The 19,943-nt window shown below is 39.7% G+C and overlaps 1 protein-coding gene and 2 non-coding genes across 3 annotated transcripts; 1 reads left to right on the forward strand and 2 right to left on the reverse strand.

Moving 5' to 3' along the window:
• Positions 1 to 1,106: 1,106 nt before the first annotated feature.
• LOC146363932 (large neutral amino acids transporter small subunit 1-like) lies at positions 1,107 to 13,169 on the reverse strand. Its single transcript, XM_084917097.1, has 11 exons — positions 12,765 to 13,169; positions 11,742 to 12,275; positions 11,495 to 11,620; positions 9,822 to 9,927; positions 9,691 to 9,735; positions 9,185 to 9,308; positions 8,968 to 9,071; positions 8,754 to 8,850; positions 4,835 to 4,984; positions 3,534 to 3,708; positions 1,107 to 3,280 (listed from the first exon to the last, which is right to left on the reverse strand). The coding sequence occupies exons 1-11, from the start codon at positions 12,826 to 12,828 to the stop codon at positions 3,204 to 3,206; spliced, it is 1,602 nt and encodes a 533-aa protein (XP_084773223.1). The 5' UTR covers positions 12,829 to 13,169; the 3' UTR covers positions 1,107 to 3,203.
• Positions 13,170 to 15,592: 2,423 nt separating this feature from the next.
• Positions 15,593 to 15,853, reverse strand: LOC146363933 (RNase MRP). The gene has a single exon (XR_014799114.1).
• A 951-nt stretch (positions 15,854 to 16,804) lies between these two features.
• Positions 16,805 to 17,113, forward strand: LOC146363934 (Nuclear RNase P). The gene has a single exon (XR_014799116.1).
• The last annotated feature ends 2,830 nt before the right edge of the window (positions 17,114 to 19,943 follow it).

Genomic DNA, 19,943 nt, shown 5'->3' on the forward strand with positions numbered 1-19,943 from the left:
GCTTCACTATCATTCCCTCTTCAGTTGTGCCCTTGAGCAACCCTCACCCATGGCTCATCTTCATCTGGAGCATGTTCGTCTTAGGAAAAATACTCTGCTAAAATACAGGTAAACTAGCATTTGTTAGACTAATTAATTTAATAATTTGTGAACGGAAACGTAGAGATTAGTAATATTAATAATAAGGTTTGACCAGTTTAAAAGGCAGATGTTCTAAGTTTAATATGTTTTGTTGTTTTATTGCGTGGGTGATTAACGTAGTTCGGCAGTTTCCTTTCAGTGATTCGCCATCATCTTTCTATTGATGGGCCTCTATCGCCACCTGCTGGTGAAATCTAGTGTTGGCTACACAGCCCTAATGTTGATGCCAAAAAGCAGATGAAAGTTTTTTTGTTTTTAGAAGCTGTAAAACGATGATCATATGTTATAACAAAAACATTTGCAATAGTCGGCTTTCTGTAATCTAAACTAATTGTATAATTTTATATACATTTTTTTTTTTTTTTAAAAATGATTTTACCCACACTGTCTTCAAGACAAAGAATACACTAACACCTCGACTTCACCACATCTTCTGAAAATGCTTTGAACCCTTTCCCCACCTCCATCTTCACTTAATATATCAAAATACTCTGTATTTGTAGACGTGACTTGCGCATTCATCGGCTCCTTGCCTGTCCAATCCCCCATCACTAATATTGTGTCCAGCAGCTCTGATAAGAGCTCCATCAGCAGCCATCGGGCCGTCTCATTTCCTCTTCAGACGGATATGAAGTCCCCTGACAGCACAGTGGGTCGGCAGCGTCATTGTCTGAGAGCCAACAAACAAGACAGGACAAACAAGAAGCAATGTGCATGTGACACAGAGCACTACCAAACATTTGATGGCTGAGATGATAACGCTATTTTGAGAAACATCCTTATTTGGACGTTAGGATGTCATGTTCAGAGAATCTTTGTTTTATCTGAAACCGGTGCCTGAAGAGGGGCTTCGGCCGGCCTTTTGTCGACCAGCTGCTGCATTTCTACAGGAACAAGCAATCAGATTTTAATCCTCTGACTCCTTTTGTTGGCCGTCTGCTTTACAAAAGCGCAAACAATCAAACTTTGAACAAAATAGTTTTATTTTTTACACGTACAGTACCTACTATGGTCACTCACAGACAACAGTTACAATAGGTACTCTCGATTATAGAATCAAAAATATGAGCTTCCTTTATTCTCAATTACATTTGCGTTATTGATTTTCACATATAGTAATACTTTACACACACAAACGCACACACACCGATGCAGCACGTTGTGCATAAAATAAAATATATGAGACCGCTTATCATCGTAAATGGAATCAGTGTGTTTTTAGACACACGTGTGTGTTCAGGGCTTTAATTTAAGTAGATTCATTAAGTAAGGGCCGCGTCTTCGAGGACTGTGTTGTTCATTGGTGTGCTTTCAGAGAGCTCACCTTTAAAGATGGCCACAGTGCCAACTTTGCAAGCATTTGCATTCAGCTATTCTCTTTTTAAATCTGTATGCAATCTGCATTAATAAAGAATCCATATTAAATACTTTAAGTGGGAGAAATATTGTTGCATGCTAATTGCAAATGTACTTACATGTTTGTATTTAAACTTCACATTTCCATTAACTTATGCAAATAAGATTAAAGAGGGTTCCTTTAAAAAAAGAAAAAGAAGAGCTGTTTGTGTCTCACCACGGAAAGTCTGATGTTACCAGTGAGAATGTCAAAGGTCATTTTTCTCACAGACTTTCTTTTGTTCTTGTCTGAAAGCTTCTGCTGCATTAATGTTAAAGGAATAGCAACCAGTATGAATTAGTATGTTTTTTCAGCACTTTCCCTTCACTGGAAAGGGGCCTGTGAAACCTGTACTGCCAGCACAGTGAGTAGGCTGACAATACGTACATCTGTAGTAGATTTGTAAGGAGACTGTCTCTCCATTGTGTGCAAAAGTAAGAAACCTTTCCCACTCCACATGATTCCAATCCCCCTTAACATTCCTCAGAAGCTCCTTCCTTCCCAGGCCTTCACTGGACCAGGAAATATGCTGGGAAAACCTCAAACCTCTCTCCAGGTACACTTCCTACAAAAATTACAAGCAAAGCCAGCATCTCTAAAGTTGCAACATTCATTTTGGTCATACAGTGACACAAAAAAAATAGAATATCAGCACTGGCACGGCTGGCACAGACATCAAATACGTTCAGTACAAACACTAAGGCTAACTACAAACACTACTACGATATCTGAGCATATCTACGCCGTCTCACAACAATGGCGCACAAACGGAGATGCTGGTATCGTTTTCATCAAGTATCGTCACACGTGGCGCCGATGAGGTTTAATATCAGAATGAAATGATACAAGAAACAGACCTGATTCACAGTGCAGCTCAAGCAGACATCACAGACACTCTTTCATCTCCCTTTAGCTTGTGCTTTACGACAGCGCTACAAGTTCATCTTACCAATAAATACAAAAAAAAATATCAAGTAAAATGTGAGAATGAATTACTATTAAACACAAACATTAGTACCATATGAGAAAATGAAGTAAGTGCTTTGTTAGACAACCTCTTCCTCTTCCAAATCTGACCTTAGTTATAAACTCTAAGTGACGTGATTATAGCAACTATAGCAAAATCCTTTATTTTAACACAATATAAACTATAAATATAAACCCTAAACTATAATATACTATGTCTAGTTTGGTTGTTAGTGGTATTAGACATATATTTTCCCGCCTAAGCTATTCATTTGTACACTTCAGGATGTCATAGGCCACTGCAGCTCCTGATTGTGTACTTGCAGTACACAAGTAATTATATGCCTGCAGCAGTCATACACTTACAGATGGCTTTCCATTAACTAACATGGAACATCAGAGCATGTTTGATCATTTAAGGAGATATGCTGAAATATTAAAATCAATTCATAATAAGGAGTGTAAAATGCCCGGTGATCTTCTTTGCAGAAAAGTTGCAGTATTCATAAAATATTCATAAAACAAATCCTCCATTTGTCAGGCCACTCTTGCGAATATTGAATATGTTCACAGTTACCTGCCTGGTCAGATAAAGTTAAAACAAAAAAAGTCCGATCACATGTGGATGAATGTAAACATTACAGGAATGTCCAGACAAAAATATTGACCCAGTCTTTCATCTTGCTCGGTTTGTCCAGCATTATTCAGCCGCCCCATGTTGCTCCTTCTCTTCAGGAACAGACATGAAGATCTTCTGACAGAACATGGTGAAGATTTCTGAGGAGAAACAACTCGTCACGTTAGCCACGTCTGTTTTCTCTTTGCTAGGCTACTACAGGTCAAATGTTGGATTTTTTTTTTTTTTTTTAAACACTGCGTCGGCCTTTTGCCTGAGTCCTCCGGAGCAACTATGTAAACAAAGGAAATGTACCGGTGCCCACAGCAGAACTTGAGCAGATAATCTCACAGGAATTTCACAACAAACCACCTTTGCCTCACTCTAAAAAAAACAAAAAAATCTCCAACTCACCCAGCATCTTCTTGACCACATGGGGTTTTTTCCACTTGTAGCCCAGTAGGTACGCTGGGACGCCTGTGAGAATAATGCCGCTGCCTAGCAGACACTCGAAGGGAGCTGCCCAAAAGGACACGACGATCATGAAGACGCAGCTCAACACAAAAGTAACGGGGATGAAGAGAGAAATCTGCAGAGAGAAAATATAAAATACATAACAGATGAAGATGTGTTTCGATTTATATTAGACGTGAGCAGATAAGATACAGTTTATAATTGTTGAGTGAAGATGTCTCACACACTGAAAAAGAAGAAAATATCATATTTGGACTTTGGAATAATGCAACTATAGCTAATGATAAGACTAATGTATAATGATTTTGATGACAATACTTCCCAAGTTCAGATTTTAGATCCTGTAACTTCTTCACTGATATCTGTTTTCTGCCACTTTGCTTCCATTAAACAACAATAGGAAACAAATAATTACTAAAGTTTTTATATTAAGACATTTTCAGTACCGATTAATTTACAGATCAGACAATAATGCAAAAAAATCAATCAAATCAATACAAATTCAAACTATAAGACTGTGTATGCAAGTTGAATGATGCCTGACTTCATCTAAAGATCTAATTTTGAAACAATGATATGTGCTATAGTTCATACTAAATACATTTGTACTCTTACTTAAGTATTTTTCTCATATTGGCTTACCCTTTTTCTTTAAGCGTCTCCAACAATTTGATCACAATGAAGAAATAATTATTGGCTAAAGAGCTCCATACTGTTATTAGATTCAGTTATCAGTTAAACTTCTTGAGCTGACGGTTTGTTTTTCTTTTTTCTGGGTTGAAACTGACATTTTTTATGAATGGTTTACATATAAATAGCTCTGTCTCTGTCTCTGTCTCTCTCTCTCTCTCTCTCTTTTAATATGTTTATAGATGATTTTATAAAATAACTGAGCTGAAAGCAGTGTGGGCCAAAGAGAAGATGAAAGACTCTGGTCAGCCAAGGTAATTTTCCCATGATGAAATAGAAACAAAGGATCATGTATTCCTCCAAATACCCCTCCCTCCTGTCTTGGAAAAACAGTATGTTTCCAGTTCCACCTAATAACAAGCGTAGCGATACAATGGTGCTTTCACTAAAAAAAAAATAGCAGATGCTTTATGAAACTAGAAGACATGTTGATGTTTTGCCAGACAAGGAAGGTAGGGCCAGGGTCACCTTTCAGCGAGACTCATATCCATCAAAATGGATCTTCTCTGCAACACGCACTGAGCAGCTACTTTAACCCCTAAGACGTTCACCTTAATGGGCCTTCTGAGGTCGGGTTTGGTAAAGCGCAGCCAGATCATGCCAGCGATGGCCATCCCAACACACATCCAGGTGAAGAAGCTGAAGAGATTGATGACAGAGAAGATGTCCTGGGAGATGGCATACATCATCGATAGGAAACACTAATACAATAAAAAAAGGAGTAAAGATTGCATTAGTTTGCTGGAAACATTAGATTATAGATAGTAGATGGATAATAGATTATAAACACAAACAAGGCTTCTGAATCCTCCTTAGTGATTTTCTTGAATAGAGCAGTTATTTAAGGCAGGTAGGTGTCACAGTACTGGGTCTGTGACCCAGGGTTTTGTGTTTGTTGGTTAATTTTTATTCTTTGATTATTGTTATTCATTGTTTTGGTTCTCTTTATTGTGTTCTGCTTGTGTTATATTCTTAGTTCCTAGGATTTAGGTTTCTGTTACTTTGCCTTTCCCGTGTTTCTCGTCTAGTCACTCGTCTCCATGTTCTCTCTGTCTCCCCAGTCAGTTATGTCTCTATGTTTCAGTGTCAAGCAATGTTCCCTCTAATTTTTCATGTGTCTGAGCGAACACACAAACTCCCTGAGCGGTCCCTTGGACCACTGTGAGCAACATTAGACGTGTGCACTGTGGTCACGCCAGCATCAAATCCATCCAAGTTACATGGTTTATTAAAATAATCAAATTACAGCAATTACATTTATGTTAGACTTCTTTTAATTAACTGCTTTAGCCCACTTACAATGAAAATTTAAAAAAAAATCTTGTGTAGTATGTTAACACTATTGGAAGTAAAAATAACTTAAAATCCAATTTTGAAAACACAACTTTCTATTTTTTTTTTTCTTTTTTCATAAAGCTCTGACTTGTATTATGAGTCTGAGTCTGTGGTCTGGGAGAGTCCTGTAACTCTCTGTCTGCAAAATACAGTATATAATGACCAATGTTGGGCAATTAATTATATATTTACTTCTTCAAAAAAATTATTGAGTTTTGCAAACAACAAAGTTTTTTGCAGCTGTTTACCTAAAAATGCAGCCAAGGCGTTTTTTTAAACAAACATTTCAAACTATTTACAGAACAATCAGCTATTCTGCATCAAATTTGATGCCTTACAAATTATTTGTGCCACTCCAAAAATAATTTCTGTCCACTACGAGATAAAGGAGAACAACAGCCTGATACCTGCAGGCCTGACAACAGGAGATGTATCACCCCTGTAACACCTGTAACATTCAGTAGTCGCCTCATTGTTCTGACACACACAACAAAACTATTGACTACACTACACACTAACTACACAAGATTTGCGCTAAACGTCGCAAATCTCTCACATCTCAAAACACTCCTAAAACTACCCCCCTTCCTAAACAACTGTTGCCATATCATTTTTTGATTGGTTGACATGGTACATTTTTCGACCAATAGGAAAGGGTGGGGGGTTTTTTGGTTTTGTTTTTGCTCACAGGTGGAGAGTGCTTTCAAGCGTTTTCCTTATAAAACGCCGTTTTTACCGTTTCTTCGGGCAGTAAATATAAACAACGATAGTATTCAGGAAGAAAACCAAACATTGCATATTTTTATCATAACTCTGATTTTACGTGGCCTATCAACACAATTTAAAAAAGTCCACACTTTTCCGTCTGTCCTGCTCACATCTCCAATGGTTGTACACGTTGTCATTAACGTGGCTTCGCTCCACATCAGCCACGCCGCTTTGCTAGCTAAAACACCGGTGTCGGCACACAAGGACGCTGTCATAGCCTGTCAAAGACGTTGATTAGCTGCGAATGTGAACCGCATCATTGGCTGGACTATGGGATAAGGTGGCATCGTTCTAATCCCATACGGGAGCAGCCAGTCACTTACTGACTAACACTGCAAAACTGAATTGTTAAAGTTTTAATTTTAATTTCAATTCAGGTTAGATTTTTTTTTGTGCGCAACGCAGATTTTCTGTGCGCAGAGACCGTGCCAGCAGTGCGCAATTGCGCACGCGCGCAGTTTAGAGAGAACATTGGTGTCAAGTCTACATCTTTGTGAATGTCTCTTGTTTCCTGTTTTATTTTGATAGTCTTATGTCCTGTGTTCAGCGTTTAAAGGTTTGCTTCCCCTTTATCGGTCATGTTTGATTAGTCCCAGCTGTGCTCTCCATTCCCGTGTTACTCTGTGGTGTATTTTAGCCCTGTGTTTTCCTTTGCCCTTTGTCGCAGCGTAGACCCTCACTGCTGTGTGTTTCTCTCACAGCTCTGTCTAAATCTCTAGTTCTTAGTTCCTGGTCTGTTTTCTTTTGGTCTAATTTAAGTTCTAGTTTCCCAGTGTTTTTCAGTTCTTAGTTCTCATGTTCAGGGTTTTGGTTTGTTTTTTGAAAGTTTATTTAATGGAGGTTTTTCCAACAATAAAGCTGCCATTTTCAGTTAACTTCCCATGGGTAGTTTGTGTGCTTTTTTGCTACTGCTCACCACAGCAGCAAATTTTAAACCAAACAATCAACATGTGATTGATGCAGACCTTAATTTGAGAGGACTGCATTAACTCTTTAAGAACTGGAGCCATTTTTAGACATAGTTCCAATTTCAAAGGCTCAAAATGAACTGAACAAGTTAATATCACTTTTAATGTAAGGGTTGATTTTAGTCAGTGTGTTAGTCACCTGAAGTTTAGAACACGTGGACATCACCAGACGTTGTGCTTTCTCCACTGAGATTCCCTACCAGTACTTCATTGCTGCATTCAGGTTTTTATTTAATAATGAAAAAACACGCTTTGTTGGGTTGACATTAGGTGACTGACTTGGCATTTGAAGTATATCCCATTTCTTTGCCTTGAGAAACTCTTGACATGGTTTTACAGTTTTTGGGTCATTATTCACTTGCACCATGAAGCGCTGTCTGATCAGTTTTGCAGCTTTGGCTGAATCTAAACAGAAAGTGTTCACAATTCACCCTGCTGTGTTTATCAGCACTCACATCATTAATAAACACCAGTGACTTAGTTCTCCTAGCAGCAATACATGCCAATACCATAACAGTGCCTCCACCTCCATGTTTGACAGATGATGTGGTATTCTTCACATCATGAGCTGTTTCTCTTTTTCTCCATACTTTTCTCTTCCCTTCACTCTGGTAGAAGCTTATCTTGGTTTCATTTGTCCCCCCCAAATTTTTTTCTCAGAACTGTGCAGTCTCTTTTAGATGTTTTCTGGTAATAATCTAATCTGACCTCCCTGTTCTTGAGTGTAACCAGTGGTTTGCACCTTTCTCTAAACCTTCTGTATTTGCTTTCTTGAAGCCGTCTTAATTGTAGACCCTAACAATAATGCATCTACCTCTTTGAGACTATTCTTGACTTGGTCAGATGTTGTGAAGTTGTTTTGATATTTAAAATGACAATAAAGAGCTAAATAAGAGCTCTAAAATAAAAATGCACCACTTGGAATCAACGACAGATACTAGATCTACTTAGTTTGTCATGAAGTAACATTCAAACTGCTTGTCAGCCAATTACTTTTGAGCCTCTGAAAATGAGGCACTGTGTATAAAAACTGTTGTAAAGTCTAATTCGCTGAATCAAAGCTGCAAGTCTGCACTTCAATCACATCTTGACTGTTTGATTTAAAATCTACTGTGGTGGTGCACAGAGGCAAGATCATAAAAAATGCACAAAAATCCAACAAATTATGGACTTAACTGTAACTCTTCACTGAAATAATTTTCTCTAACAAAAATAACTCTACAAATGCTTCACAAATGTTTTGTATCGTCAAAACAGATTTATATACACTTGTGTATAATACCTCAAGAATGGGGACACTTGGCAGATTTTAGCAATGATCATACATGATTTAACATACTAACCTAATCTTATTGGTAGCCAGCTGGTAAAATGTCACTGAAAGTATCAGGTTTCTTACTGTGAATATGAGGGATGGCACTGGTGTGAACAGGTCTGTGTGGACCAACCCCAGAGCAGCAGGGAGTTGACCCTCTCGAGCTCCAGCATAGAACAAACTAGAAGAGAAATTTCTTAAATCATTATTTATTCGAAAAATACGAAGACTTTAAACTATTAATACTAAATGTATAAAATGCTGTCTTATGTTTCATTGTACACATGCAAACACACACCGCGCTGAAGTAAAGAGTGATCCATTGACTGCACCAAAGCAGGATAGTCCCACAAAGACGGGAATGAGCCAGGACATCACACCAAGATGGTACTCCCCAAAACTCTGCAGAACAGAAAGAAAAAGCAGATGAGGAGAATTTGTGACCACAAACAACCAATATGCATGTCCCAGTTAAGGATGAAACACATTATATTAAAGAAAAGCAGTACACTCACCACAGCAACAGCCTCTGACTCAATCATGACTTGAGGAGAGATGGTGGTGAAGTAGGCCAGGTTGGTTAGAACATATACCACCGTGACTATAGGCATGGATATGATGATGGACAGGGGCAGGTTCCTATGGGGTGAAAGGTCAAAGGTCATTTGAGGAAAAAAACAACAGCGTGTAACACTGTATGTTCTGGTAATATCAGACTGTGTTATGAGATGTGACTGAATTCATGCAGGGTATGCAGTGAGGAACACAACTGCATAATTTTACTGGATTTTATAAATCATTATTATCACATGCTTTTATTTTTTTGTAAAATGTAATATTTTAGTTCATATTTAGTTCATAGTTCAGATTATGTCAGTATCGCTTGGATACTTTATCTCTGTGGACTTATCTGATGATAGACAAGCTCAGTCATGGATGAGAGCAACCATGCTCTTGGCAGATATTTACAAGACAGTCTGTGCCATCATCACCAAAACAACCGTCATTACATTTAAGTCACCTCTCTGGGTTGATCATCTCCTCCGTTACATAATTCAGGTAATTCCTGGGGGGGTGAATAGCAAAGAGGTCATAAATCTTTCAAGCAAAAACAAACAGAAGCTATAAATAATTCAATTTTATGACCCTCACCAGCCTCCAAAAGCAAAGAGACCGCTGTACAGAGCCAGGACAATATTCCCAACTCCCAGTTTGCTCCCTTCAAACGCCTTTTCTGGGGTCAGATATGGCACATCACCTGCTCACATACAGAAAGAAGAAGAAAACATTTGAAAGGGAAGCAATTCTCCCACTGCCAGGTGTAGCGCCTGGAGGAGTTATGTGCTTAGACATTGAATAGATTCTTTTTGTGCTGCCGACACATTTTGTCTCTTGTACCAGGCCGGCCTGTTGATGCCTGCCCTTTGACATGCTTGTCAATGTACCATGGTAATAACAGAAGCGAAACGCAATGTTGTGTCAGGACAATTCACTATTTATGCACAATATACAAAGGAGCATCTCCTCTGGGGTACAGAAACACGATCAGTTGACATTTAAATATGAGAAGAAAAATTTTCTCATAAGTAAACTTCAATCCATTTATACAATGCACTGCAGTCAATGAATCCAATGTGTGTGTGTGTGTGTGTGTGTGTGTGTGTGTGTGTGCGTGCGTGTGTGTGTGTGTGTGTGTGTGTGTGTGCGAGTGTGTGTGAGTGAGACAGAGAGAGAGAGCCTGGCGTTTTGGTGTCTCTCTCTCCCTCTACCTGTCGCTTTCAGATGGTAATGACCCTCCTTATTATTTTCCAACTCTGTTCTCTTGCTGGTCTGCTGAAAAAGTGTGACAACAGCCGGCAAGCTTCACTGCCTAGTTTCCATGGTAACAGAGTGTGGCGCACAAAGGTGGTAGGCGTGGCCTTGTGTAAGGAGGGGAGCAGCAGATGCAGCGTGGAGCAAGTGTGGCCACGCTGTCTTCCCGCGCTCTTGTATTGTGAATGGCACAGCTCGGACGGATTAACGTGCGTTGCTTTTACAGTCTTAGACGGCACACGTGAATCCACACGCTTAGGGCTATCATATAGAAAAATGTTACTACAATGCCATTATTTCAGGCAGTAAATTACTGTCTGTATAGTCACCTTATTTTCTGTACATTTTAATTTCATTGCAGTCTCATGTGTACGATCAAAACCATCCTGGCACGTTCTGATGCCCATGTTCATGTCTGCTCAGACTCAATCACATGGCTCTAGACAAACAAGCTCTGTGTTCAGACTCAGTAAGTGTGCTAACAAGCTGAAAGCAAAGCAGTCTGCTTCGTTAGGCTCATTAGCGCTCGTTAACAACTTGTTTACCATTGGAGATAAAAGAAGTAAACCTCACATTGATGTCGTGTAAAGACGAGAATCATAATAATTGATGCAACTATACAGTTTGCAAAAAGCCACATAATGCAATGGCATTTACTTTACAGGCATGCTGTTAGTTCCATAATTACTCCAACTAAAAATATTGAAAACAAGGGAGCTGTGTTTCCAACACAATGAAGGGAAGCTGCATGCTTATGAGCAGATCTGAAATGACAGGTTCAAAGTGAGGACACTTTTTTAGGATTTTTTACTGACTATTAAAGTAGGTTAAATATTGTTGAGGATTTAGATTTTATTACACTCACAAAACCTGTTTTTCCAGCTTTGACCTGAAGCTTATTTTACTTCTCTGTTAAAAATTAATAAGTCTTGTGATGAAGGCATAAGATTTGTTCTCAACAGCATGCAGTCATGCAGCTGACTTGGTTTGTTCTGGGGTATTTTGCCACTCACCTGTGGAAATCTGAATGAAGCCAAAGAGGATGATGATGATCAAGGCTATCAATTTGGAAGCGGTGAACAAGTCCTGGACCTTGGTTGCTGCTTTCACACTGATACAGTTTACAAATGTCAGGGAGGCTACAAGCAGCGGGGAGACACAAAACACACTACAATCAAGAATCTGGTGAATGACCAGCTGCAATGAAGTGTCTAAAATGTGTATTTGACCTAAGAAAGCCCACCAACATCATGTACTCACTAAGACACAGGCAGGCAATGAGCTTGGCTGCGCTGTCGGGCACGACGCAGTTGGGGTAGAGAGGTTTCAGAAGGTAGGTCGCAAACACCAGTGACACCACATACTGCGACGACGGCCGGATGATGAGCATCTCCACCCAGAGCTTCAGAAAGGCAGCCAGTTCGCCATATACCTCAAGGATGTAAGTGTAGTCTCCTCCTGACTTGACAATAGTTGTACCCAGCTCTGCGTAGCACAGAGCACCCATGGTGGATATCACTCCACAGGCGGACCAAACGATCAGAGAGAGCCCAGCGGAGCCGGTCTCTTTGACAACACCTGTGGGAGTGACGAAAATGCCCGAGCCGATGATGGTGCCGATAATCATCCCGACACCGTTGAAGAGGGTGATGCTGCGTTTGAGTTCAATCTTCTCCCCCTTGCCTGGCAGGCTGTTGGTGGAACCTGTGGCAGCAGGCGGAGAACCCACGGGGTCAGATGGAGATGCTGGCTGCTCCACAATGAGACCATCTTGCTCAGGCTCTGCTCCAGTCGCTGGTGGTGAGAGGACAGCAGAAGGGGAGACAGTCAAATTACAGAGTCTGGCTCATTTTCAGACAAATGAAAAGAATTTACAAGCTTTCTCACTGAGTTGTTTTAGGCACTGGTTACTTTGAAAAACTATGATTAATAAAAACAAACAAAAACTTGTGTTACTAAAGGAAGAATTCATATCATTTTTTAAAAATAGACATTTTTGTAAATCAGCACCTATGAGATTTTCATTCTGAACCTGCTGTCCTTATTAAACTCTTTCTATCCGAGTAAACACACACTGCATCTGATAGTTGTGTTTTCATACCCACGTTCCTAATATGTGCCATTTGTCCACACCTGTCACCTGCTACCATGAAAGCATCTCCTCAGCATCAACTCTACAATTCTACTCTTGCATCAGGCAATGTTGCATCAGAGCGCATGGTGGAATAATGCAGCGCTGCACCATGTGGCAGTTAGAGGAGCGTGAGCATGCACTGTACCTACCCCCCATCTTCTCCTTAGCGACGCTCTCTCGGCTGCCTCTCGATTTCAGCTCCGGCTCAGCCATCTTCCCTCTCAGTCTGAGACCCCTTGTCTTGTCTGCTTCCTCCTGCAGCCCTTTTTCGTCCTTTCTTTATGTCCTCTTCCTCTTTCTGTTGATTTACACTCTGTCTGTCTCTCTCTCCCGCACACACACACACACACACACACACACGCGCAGGTCTCTCTACTTCCTGATTCGTCCTCTCTCACTCACATGTGCCCACACTGCTTCCGTCACTCAGACTACAATTCATCTGTGCCTGATCCTCTCTGTCTCTCCCGCTCCCTCTCTCCCTCCCATCCTATATCAAGCACACAGCAGGGAGGAGCTGAACCTTTGTGATGCTGCTGCTGCTGTTGCTGCTGCTGCTGCGTGAGCCTACGCCTATTCCAGGGAATGATGGGATACCTAAGAGGGGGAAGTAGGTTGTGAGAAGGCACCATTTGGAAGGAATACCATGTGACGCTGTAATCTTTTTGTGTACTGCCTAATCCTGCAGTATACAGTATGCCTATGTGTGTCACTGGGTGCTTTCATGTCAGAGGCGATTAGAATAAATGCTGTAGAGCTGGTTTCCCGCCCTACTGGGGACCAAATGGAAAAAAACAAACTGTCTTTATTTTGCCTGAAAGGTGAGATCACAGAGAAAATGGAGATCCATTGGCCATTTTGAGTGCAGACAGTGTATAATAACAATGACGAAGCTCGTTTATGTTCCTGTATTCTTTTATGGGTTACAAGGTGTTTAAACTGGACCATACCCACCAAAAATTACAATATCATAATTACTCATAAATGCTAGACCAGGAGTGACTTTTACAATCAATTGGGGAAAGGATTTGGCCTGAAGTTATTGGTGCTTGTAGGGTATGCATGTTTTATCAGAAAGAAGAAGAAATTGGGATTCTAAAGTACATGTAAATAAAATTTAAGTGCAATGATTTGCATAATATTTAAACTCCATATTTAATTGGGAAGGTGTTATTTTGAATCGTTATATCAAAAAATACCCTTATGTTCAAAGTCATTGTAAGGCATATTTAAAATAATGTTTGTTAACATAAAATTGCTTCTCGTGGGTGCATGTAGCGCTGCTAAGCATCCCCCTTGCATTCATTTTTTGGCAATAATTCACAAAAAAGCTCTTTATAGTCAGTTATTGCCTAAATATTCAACCCCCTGAAATGAATATTTAGTGGGCCTTTGGCTGCCATCCTTGTTTTGACCTTATGTGGTTTCACTCAGACTCCATTCTTCTTCGCAACACTGCTCAAACTCCATCAGACTGAACAGAGATCTGCTGTGAACAACACATTTAAAGTTCAGTGACAAGTTCTCCGGCCTGAGGTCTGGCCTCAGACAAAAAGCTCTATGTTAGTTAAATCAGAGCTAACAACCTTCTTCTAGTTAACCTTGGAGCCTCCTGCATGCCTGTGGATAGACTCCAAGAGACAGAGATGTTTGCAGTGTGCTTGTATCTTCAGTGAATGAACCCTCGAGAATAAATGGCTTTAAAGAGAGTGAATATTTATGTAGTCACTTAGTTTTTGTTTAATAGTTTGAATTAATCCACATTACTTTGTAGAAGTAAAAAAAAAAATTTTAATATCAGGGACTTGTTTTTTTTTTGTTTTTTGTTTTTATTTTAAAGCTTTAAAATTGACCATGAATCCAATTATAAAAGCAATAAAAGAGTAAAAACATCTGAGGGGATGAATACTCTATATGCAATTGAATATCACCCAAAAAAAATTGAAGAATCCAGAGAAATATATCTATGCAAAGCTGAAAATCTAATACTGAATTGCTTGTCATATGATCCACATACACAAACTTAAAACTCTACTTTGATAAAATACATCTGATATCTGAGATATCGGAGACCAAGCTCATTTAAGATGGACATGAGTTTGGTAAAAAAAATATTCAGTGCCTTTTTCAGAGAAGTCCTTGCTTAATTCACCAGCATTTTGCATGCATCACCACAGCATAGCTCTACAGTGAAATACATACATAATAAAAATCCCAGGTTTGACATTTAATATTGTGCCCTTTTCTGCTTAAATATGGGAGTATTTCTCACAAGCTTTTCTTTTTCTAAAGTAGGTTGTAAATATCAAATCCTGCAACCTAAAGCCCCCCCAATACCTATATGCACAAAGTACCCCATACAATAAAACGTTTTACAATTATGTCTGATTAAATGGAAATAAATCCGACTCTCAGATTGATTTGCCTAATATATGCCTGGATTTATTGCATGAGCCCTGTGCTCGGCGCTAATGAGTTGCATGTCCAATATTTCACCGCAAGGTGGAGCCCTAAACACAATTCAAAACCTGAGATATATTTTTCTTCTTCTGAAGATGAACCTGGTCAAACTCACGGTGCTTAAACAGGATTTGTCTGTTTTTTAAAAGCTCAGGGAAACTTACTGAGGAACTTACAGGAACATCTTAACAATTTGTTTGATCAAATAAATAAATATGGCCAACACTACAAAATAAATAAAACAGAGAAATCCTTACACCCTAGACCTGGCATATTTGTTTTATAAGCTGTTCTTTAATTTTAAATGGTAGAAATGCTAAACAGGAGGGAATGTCTAAATGAACAGTAATTAGGAACCTTACCGTAAGGAAACTGCAGCCTTACCATTTTTCATTCATTTTTATAAGGACCTATTATTATATTGACTGCACCTGTTGCTCCAAACCGCAAAAGTATGTGACGTAAAGGTGGGCCCATATATTCACAGACATGCTTGGACGAAGTGAACTATAAAAGAAGCATTCGGAGAATGAGCCCCGTTCTGTTAAGGCGTTACTAGCAGCTCTCTTGCATAACTATCAACGCTGACAAATTCGACCTGCGATCACCGAGCTCAGTTCAGCAGAACATCTCAGCTCACTAGTGGTGGAGCGCAGATCGATCCTGGTTTCCAGGCCAGGGCACTTTCTGCCACGTGTCCGGGGACTTTCCCCTGGGCGAAGAGAGGAGAAACCAGGTTCTCTGTATGTAGCCCAGAGTGCAAGCCTTCTGAATGCCCGGATGTCATCAGCAGGAAGCGGCGCATAAATAGAGGGGCAGGCGGCACATGTTCAACATCGCGGTGTCTCAAAAAATATGAACAGCTGTATCAGTGTTAACAACTATTTTACAAAATGAGAGTGAATATGTCTGAGCTGTTCTGTCCCAGAAAGAGCGTCTCCTCCTGTTTGTAAGGAGTTCAATTTGAACGGATCAAAGCCGCGGGGCATCATGGGAAATGTTAAAGGCGCAGTAATAGGTAGATATTAAGGGGGGCAGAGGGGGTGGGGTTTTTTTATATGCCAACGCTGTACCCACGTCTAGTGTATCACTTTTAAATAATTCAGTAAACGCAGTAATGTCCCCGGGGGGCTAGAGGGACACTAACATCCCTTTTAGCTTTTCAGAAAATTCCATTATAATTGCTGTAAATTATTCAAAACACCACATCTAAGACAATGAACTCCACACAAACGCCGTGTGTTACGCACACATGCATAAATTCAGAGCTGACTTGATTTACTAATTTGTATTATGATAATTTAAGAAGAAATAATTTGCATTTTTATCCCTTGTTATTTTTCCCGTTTTCAGTGGAATTATCATTTATATTGGCGCACTGACAGTGTCTTTATAAATAGCAGTACGTTGTTTATAAAGGTATTTTAATGAGGCCAGGTCTAATATAGGTATCATTATGCTGTCTCTGAAGAAGCCATTTGATTCGTCTGCGGTGGTGTCTTTCCCAGCATGCCTTGTTTCCCAGCATGCCTCAGCACCATTTTTCCCATCGTTTCAATGGACAGGTCATTTCGGATGCAAAATTAGCGAATATAATTTATTCTTACAATAAAGCAACACTTTATGTCATACACGGCTTTTATTTAGGGAGGAGTCCTCGCACCGTAACAAAGCCTACCGTCAGATTCGTCCCTATATAAATAACATCTAGTGTTGCTTACGTCTTCCGGTGGGAGGAAGCTCATTGTAGAGGTCACGTGCAGAGTGCTCGTCACTCCTCCAGTTACCTCGGGGAAGGTCTGAGACAAGAGCCAATAGCTGCTCTTGCAGGGCATCACCTGATTCGGGTGAGCGAGTGAACAGAAATAGTGGTGCCGACGCGAGCACGTCTCACAGGAGAAGCCAGGTGGAGCAGTTTATCAGCTCCTCCGGTGGATGTGGTGCTCGCTGGCTTGGAATCACTCGCGGCTGGCGAATGAGTGCGATGTATGAGGTGGAGTACAGCTCCAGAACCCAATTCAGACTACTCTCCTTCCACCTTTTCTTCTCAACTCTTCTTTTATTCTGTTTCAAAGCTCTGAAACCCAAATAAGCCCCAGAGAGTAAGCATCCTGCGTGGCAAAAGCGTGTAAACGTGCTTTAAACTATTATCCAATCCAAAGTTAGGATCATTGCCCGCACGAAAACAGTATGAAGCACATCATATGTTTATGGCTGATAGATTTGCATTTGGTGTAGCTGGTCCAATAAATCCATTTTAGCAACTTTATTATAATATTACATTTACAGTATTTTCCCACTAAAAATATAAAGAGGAAAACTGAAATGTAAATGCCTCAGCAATATATTAAAAAACTAAAATTTCAAGTGACTTGTCAGTAACATTTATAAACACAGTGTGAACTTGTTTATCATTTTAGGAATATCCAGTGGATACAAACTAAACCTTTTGAGCAATATTAATTGCTTGTGTTCCTGCTGTTGTAAGAACATCAGAAGGTCTTAAGGGGCCAAACAGCTGTGAAAAATAATCATTATAATTCTTCCTTGTACTCTACAGTTCAGCCTAGTAGGTAATGCTTCATTAAGGCATTTAAAAACACACAGGCATGACTAACAATTCCATTAAAATCTCCTGGATTTATCTAAGACAAGTGATGTAATGTTACAAGCAGTGAATATTATCATTACCATATTACAGTAGACTGGAGTCCTGTCCATTGTGTACTCGCTTTTCCTGCTATCATAGGCTACAGTACCCACAACACTGATAGAGGAAGTGATTAAGAAAATGGTGGCGAATGAGCCTAAAGAGTGTCTTTTAACTTAACACGATGTTAAAAAAAAAACCAAAAAAAAAAAAACCATCATTCACAGAGCAAGAACATTTTGACTGTATGTGAAGAAGTCTGCAGAGCAGGACTTTTTTAGGGGCTGGTCTAGAAAGCTGCGTCTTAATTTGTAAGCTGTATTTCAGAGTTGCATTGATGCAACTGCATGCATGCAGCTGCATCAATATTTTCCCCAAAATCTTGCAGATCATTAAGTTGTTTGTTGGGAAATTTGTGTTGTTTTTTTCCTTGGAGCGCTCTCGTTGATGCCATTTTTGTCCAGTCTTTTTCTTATTGTTGAATCATGAACTCTGATCTTAACTGAAGCGAGGCCCACAGTTCTTCCATTGTTCTGGGTTCTTTTGTGGGCTCCTGGATGAGTTGTTGACACGCTCTTGGAGTCATTTTGGTAGGACGGTCACTCCGGGGAAGGGTCACCATTGTTCCAAGTTTCCTCCATTTGTTGATAACGGCTCTCGCTGTGGTTCACTGGAGTCCCAAAGCCTTTAAAATGGCTTTGTAACCTTTTCCAGACCGGCAGATCCATGGCTTTGTGTCTTATCTGTTTTTCAGTTTCATGAGCTCATTTCTCAGACATGTTCTGTCTAGGGGATTCATGATATAACAAGATTTTACTTTTTCACACAGGGCAGGCAGGTTTGGATAGCTTTCAACCCTTAATGAATGAAATCCTCATTTAGAAAGTGCATAATGTATTTACCTGGGTTATCTTTCTCTAATATAAAATTAATTTTGATGAAGCATGTAAGTGTGACAAATATGCAAAAATCGAAGAAAACTCATCTCTTTTTTTAATCAATGTAATATCCTCCTGTCTGTCTTACAGTTTGCTTTGTGTGATGGTCTACGAATCTGAGTCTATCATCTCTTTTTTATGTTGTTTTCCATGTTTTTCTTGGATTGCTTTCATTTATTTTTGTCTTTGCTATTTTTACAGCCCTTCATTGTTACTTTGTTCCTTCTGGCTTTCTTCTCACTTACAGCTATCTTCTATGTGTAATCTTATTTCACAGGCTGCTTCACTCTGGTCTGAATTATGCTTTTTTTAATCATTACATCTTTTTTCTCTCGCGTGCTGTCTTGTGCATTTTCTTCTACGTATCCTTTTGTTGTCCTCCAAGCATCCTGCCTACACTCCATCCTACACGTCCTATACTGCAGATACCTCTTTTTATTGTTGCTACTATATAAATTAGGAGAAGCATTAATAGCTTCATGGTGAATGCACTTTTAAATGACCCAAAGTGAAGCAGAACATCAGAACAATTGGGTCTTAAAAAAAATTGCCCCAAAGTTAAAAACAAAGTCACATGCAGTATAATGTAGATGTATGAATTTACATTATGTATGTTGCATTTAGAGCACAGTTGTTATTTTTGGCATTTCTGTACTGACAGCACCGTAAAATAGAGATGTCCACAAACATTTGGATATTTCCTCTATCTCATAATGTTTCATTCGAAAGGTTTCATGTCCTGTTTCTTTACTCATTTATTTTCCTCCTGTCTTCATCACTAATTTTTCCCATATTTTCATCCCTCTAACACTTCAGAGCACAACCACCTCCAGCTGCCATCACCCGCTGGCTTTCCTCTCTGTTTCACATTTCTCTTCATGATGCTTTTCATGAGCCCTCCTCCACCAAAAGCTCTCACATTTCCCTCCGATAACCCCGCTCAGCCTCTGGAAGATAATGATGTTCCAAATTGGATTTACTTTGCCGCCCCCTTTCTTCTTCTCTTCAGTGCTGTACTGTGTTTTTACCATTTTTTTCTCCCAGTTTTTCATATAATATGTCTGTGAGCGAGTGGGCTTTTCACTGCGGTGCTCTGGGCTCTCGCTTCCTCTTGAACTGCTCCATTACTGTGAGGGTGCTCTTGTATATTTTGTCTAGGCAAACTGTCCAGCTTGTGACTCAGTATATAATTAACACACTGTGATGCTGCCTCTATTTCCACCCCAAAAAATACAATCACAAATATCTGAAGGTAATTTTTAAGTGATGTGAAGCTTTGT

This window comes from Perissodus microlepis, chromosome 20 (assembly GCF_051167445.1).
Source record: "Perissodus microlepis isolate ML-2025 ecotype Zambia chromosome 20, ASM5116744v1, whole genome shotgun sequence".
Taxonomy (NCBI): Eukaryota; Metazoa; Chordata; class Actinopteri; order Cichliformes; family Cichlidae; genus Perissodus; species Perissodus microlepis.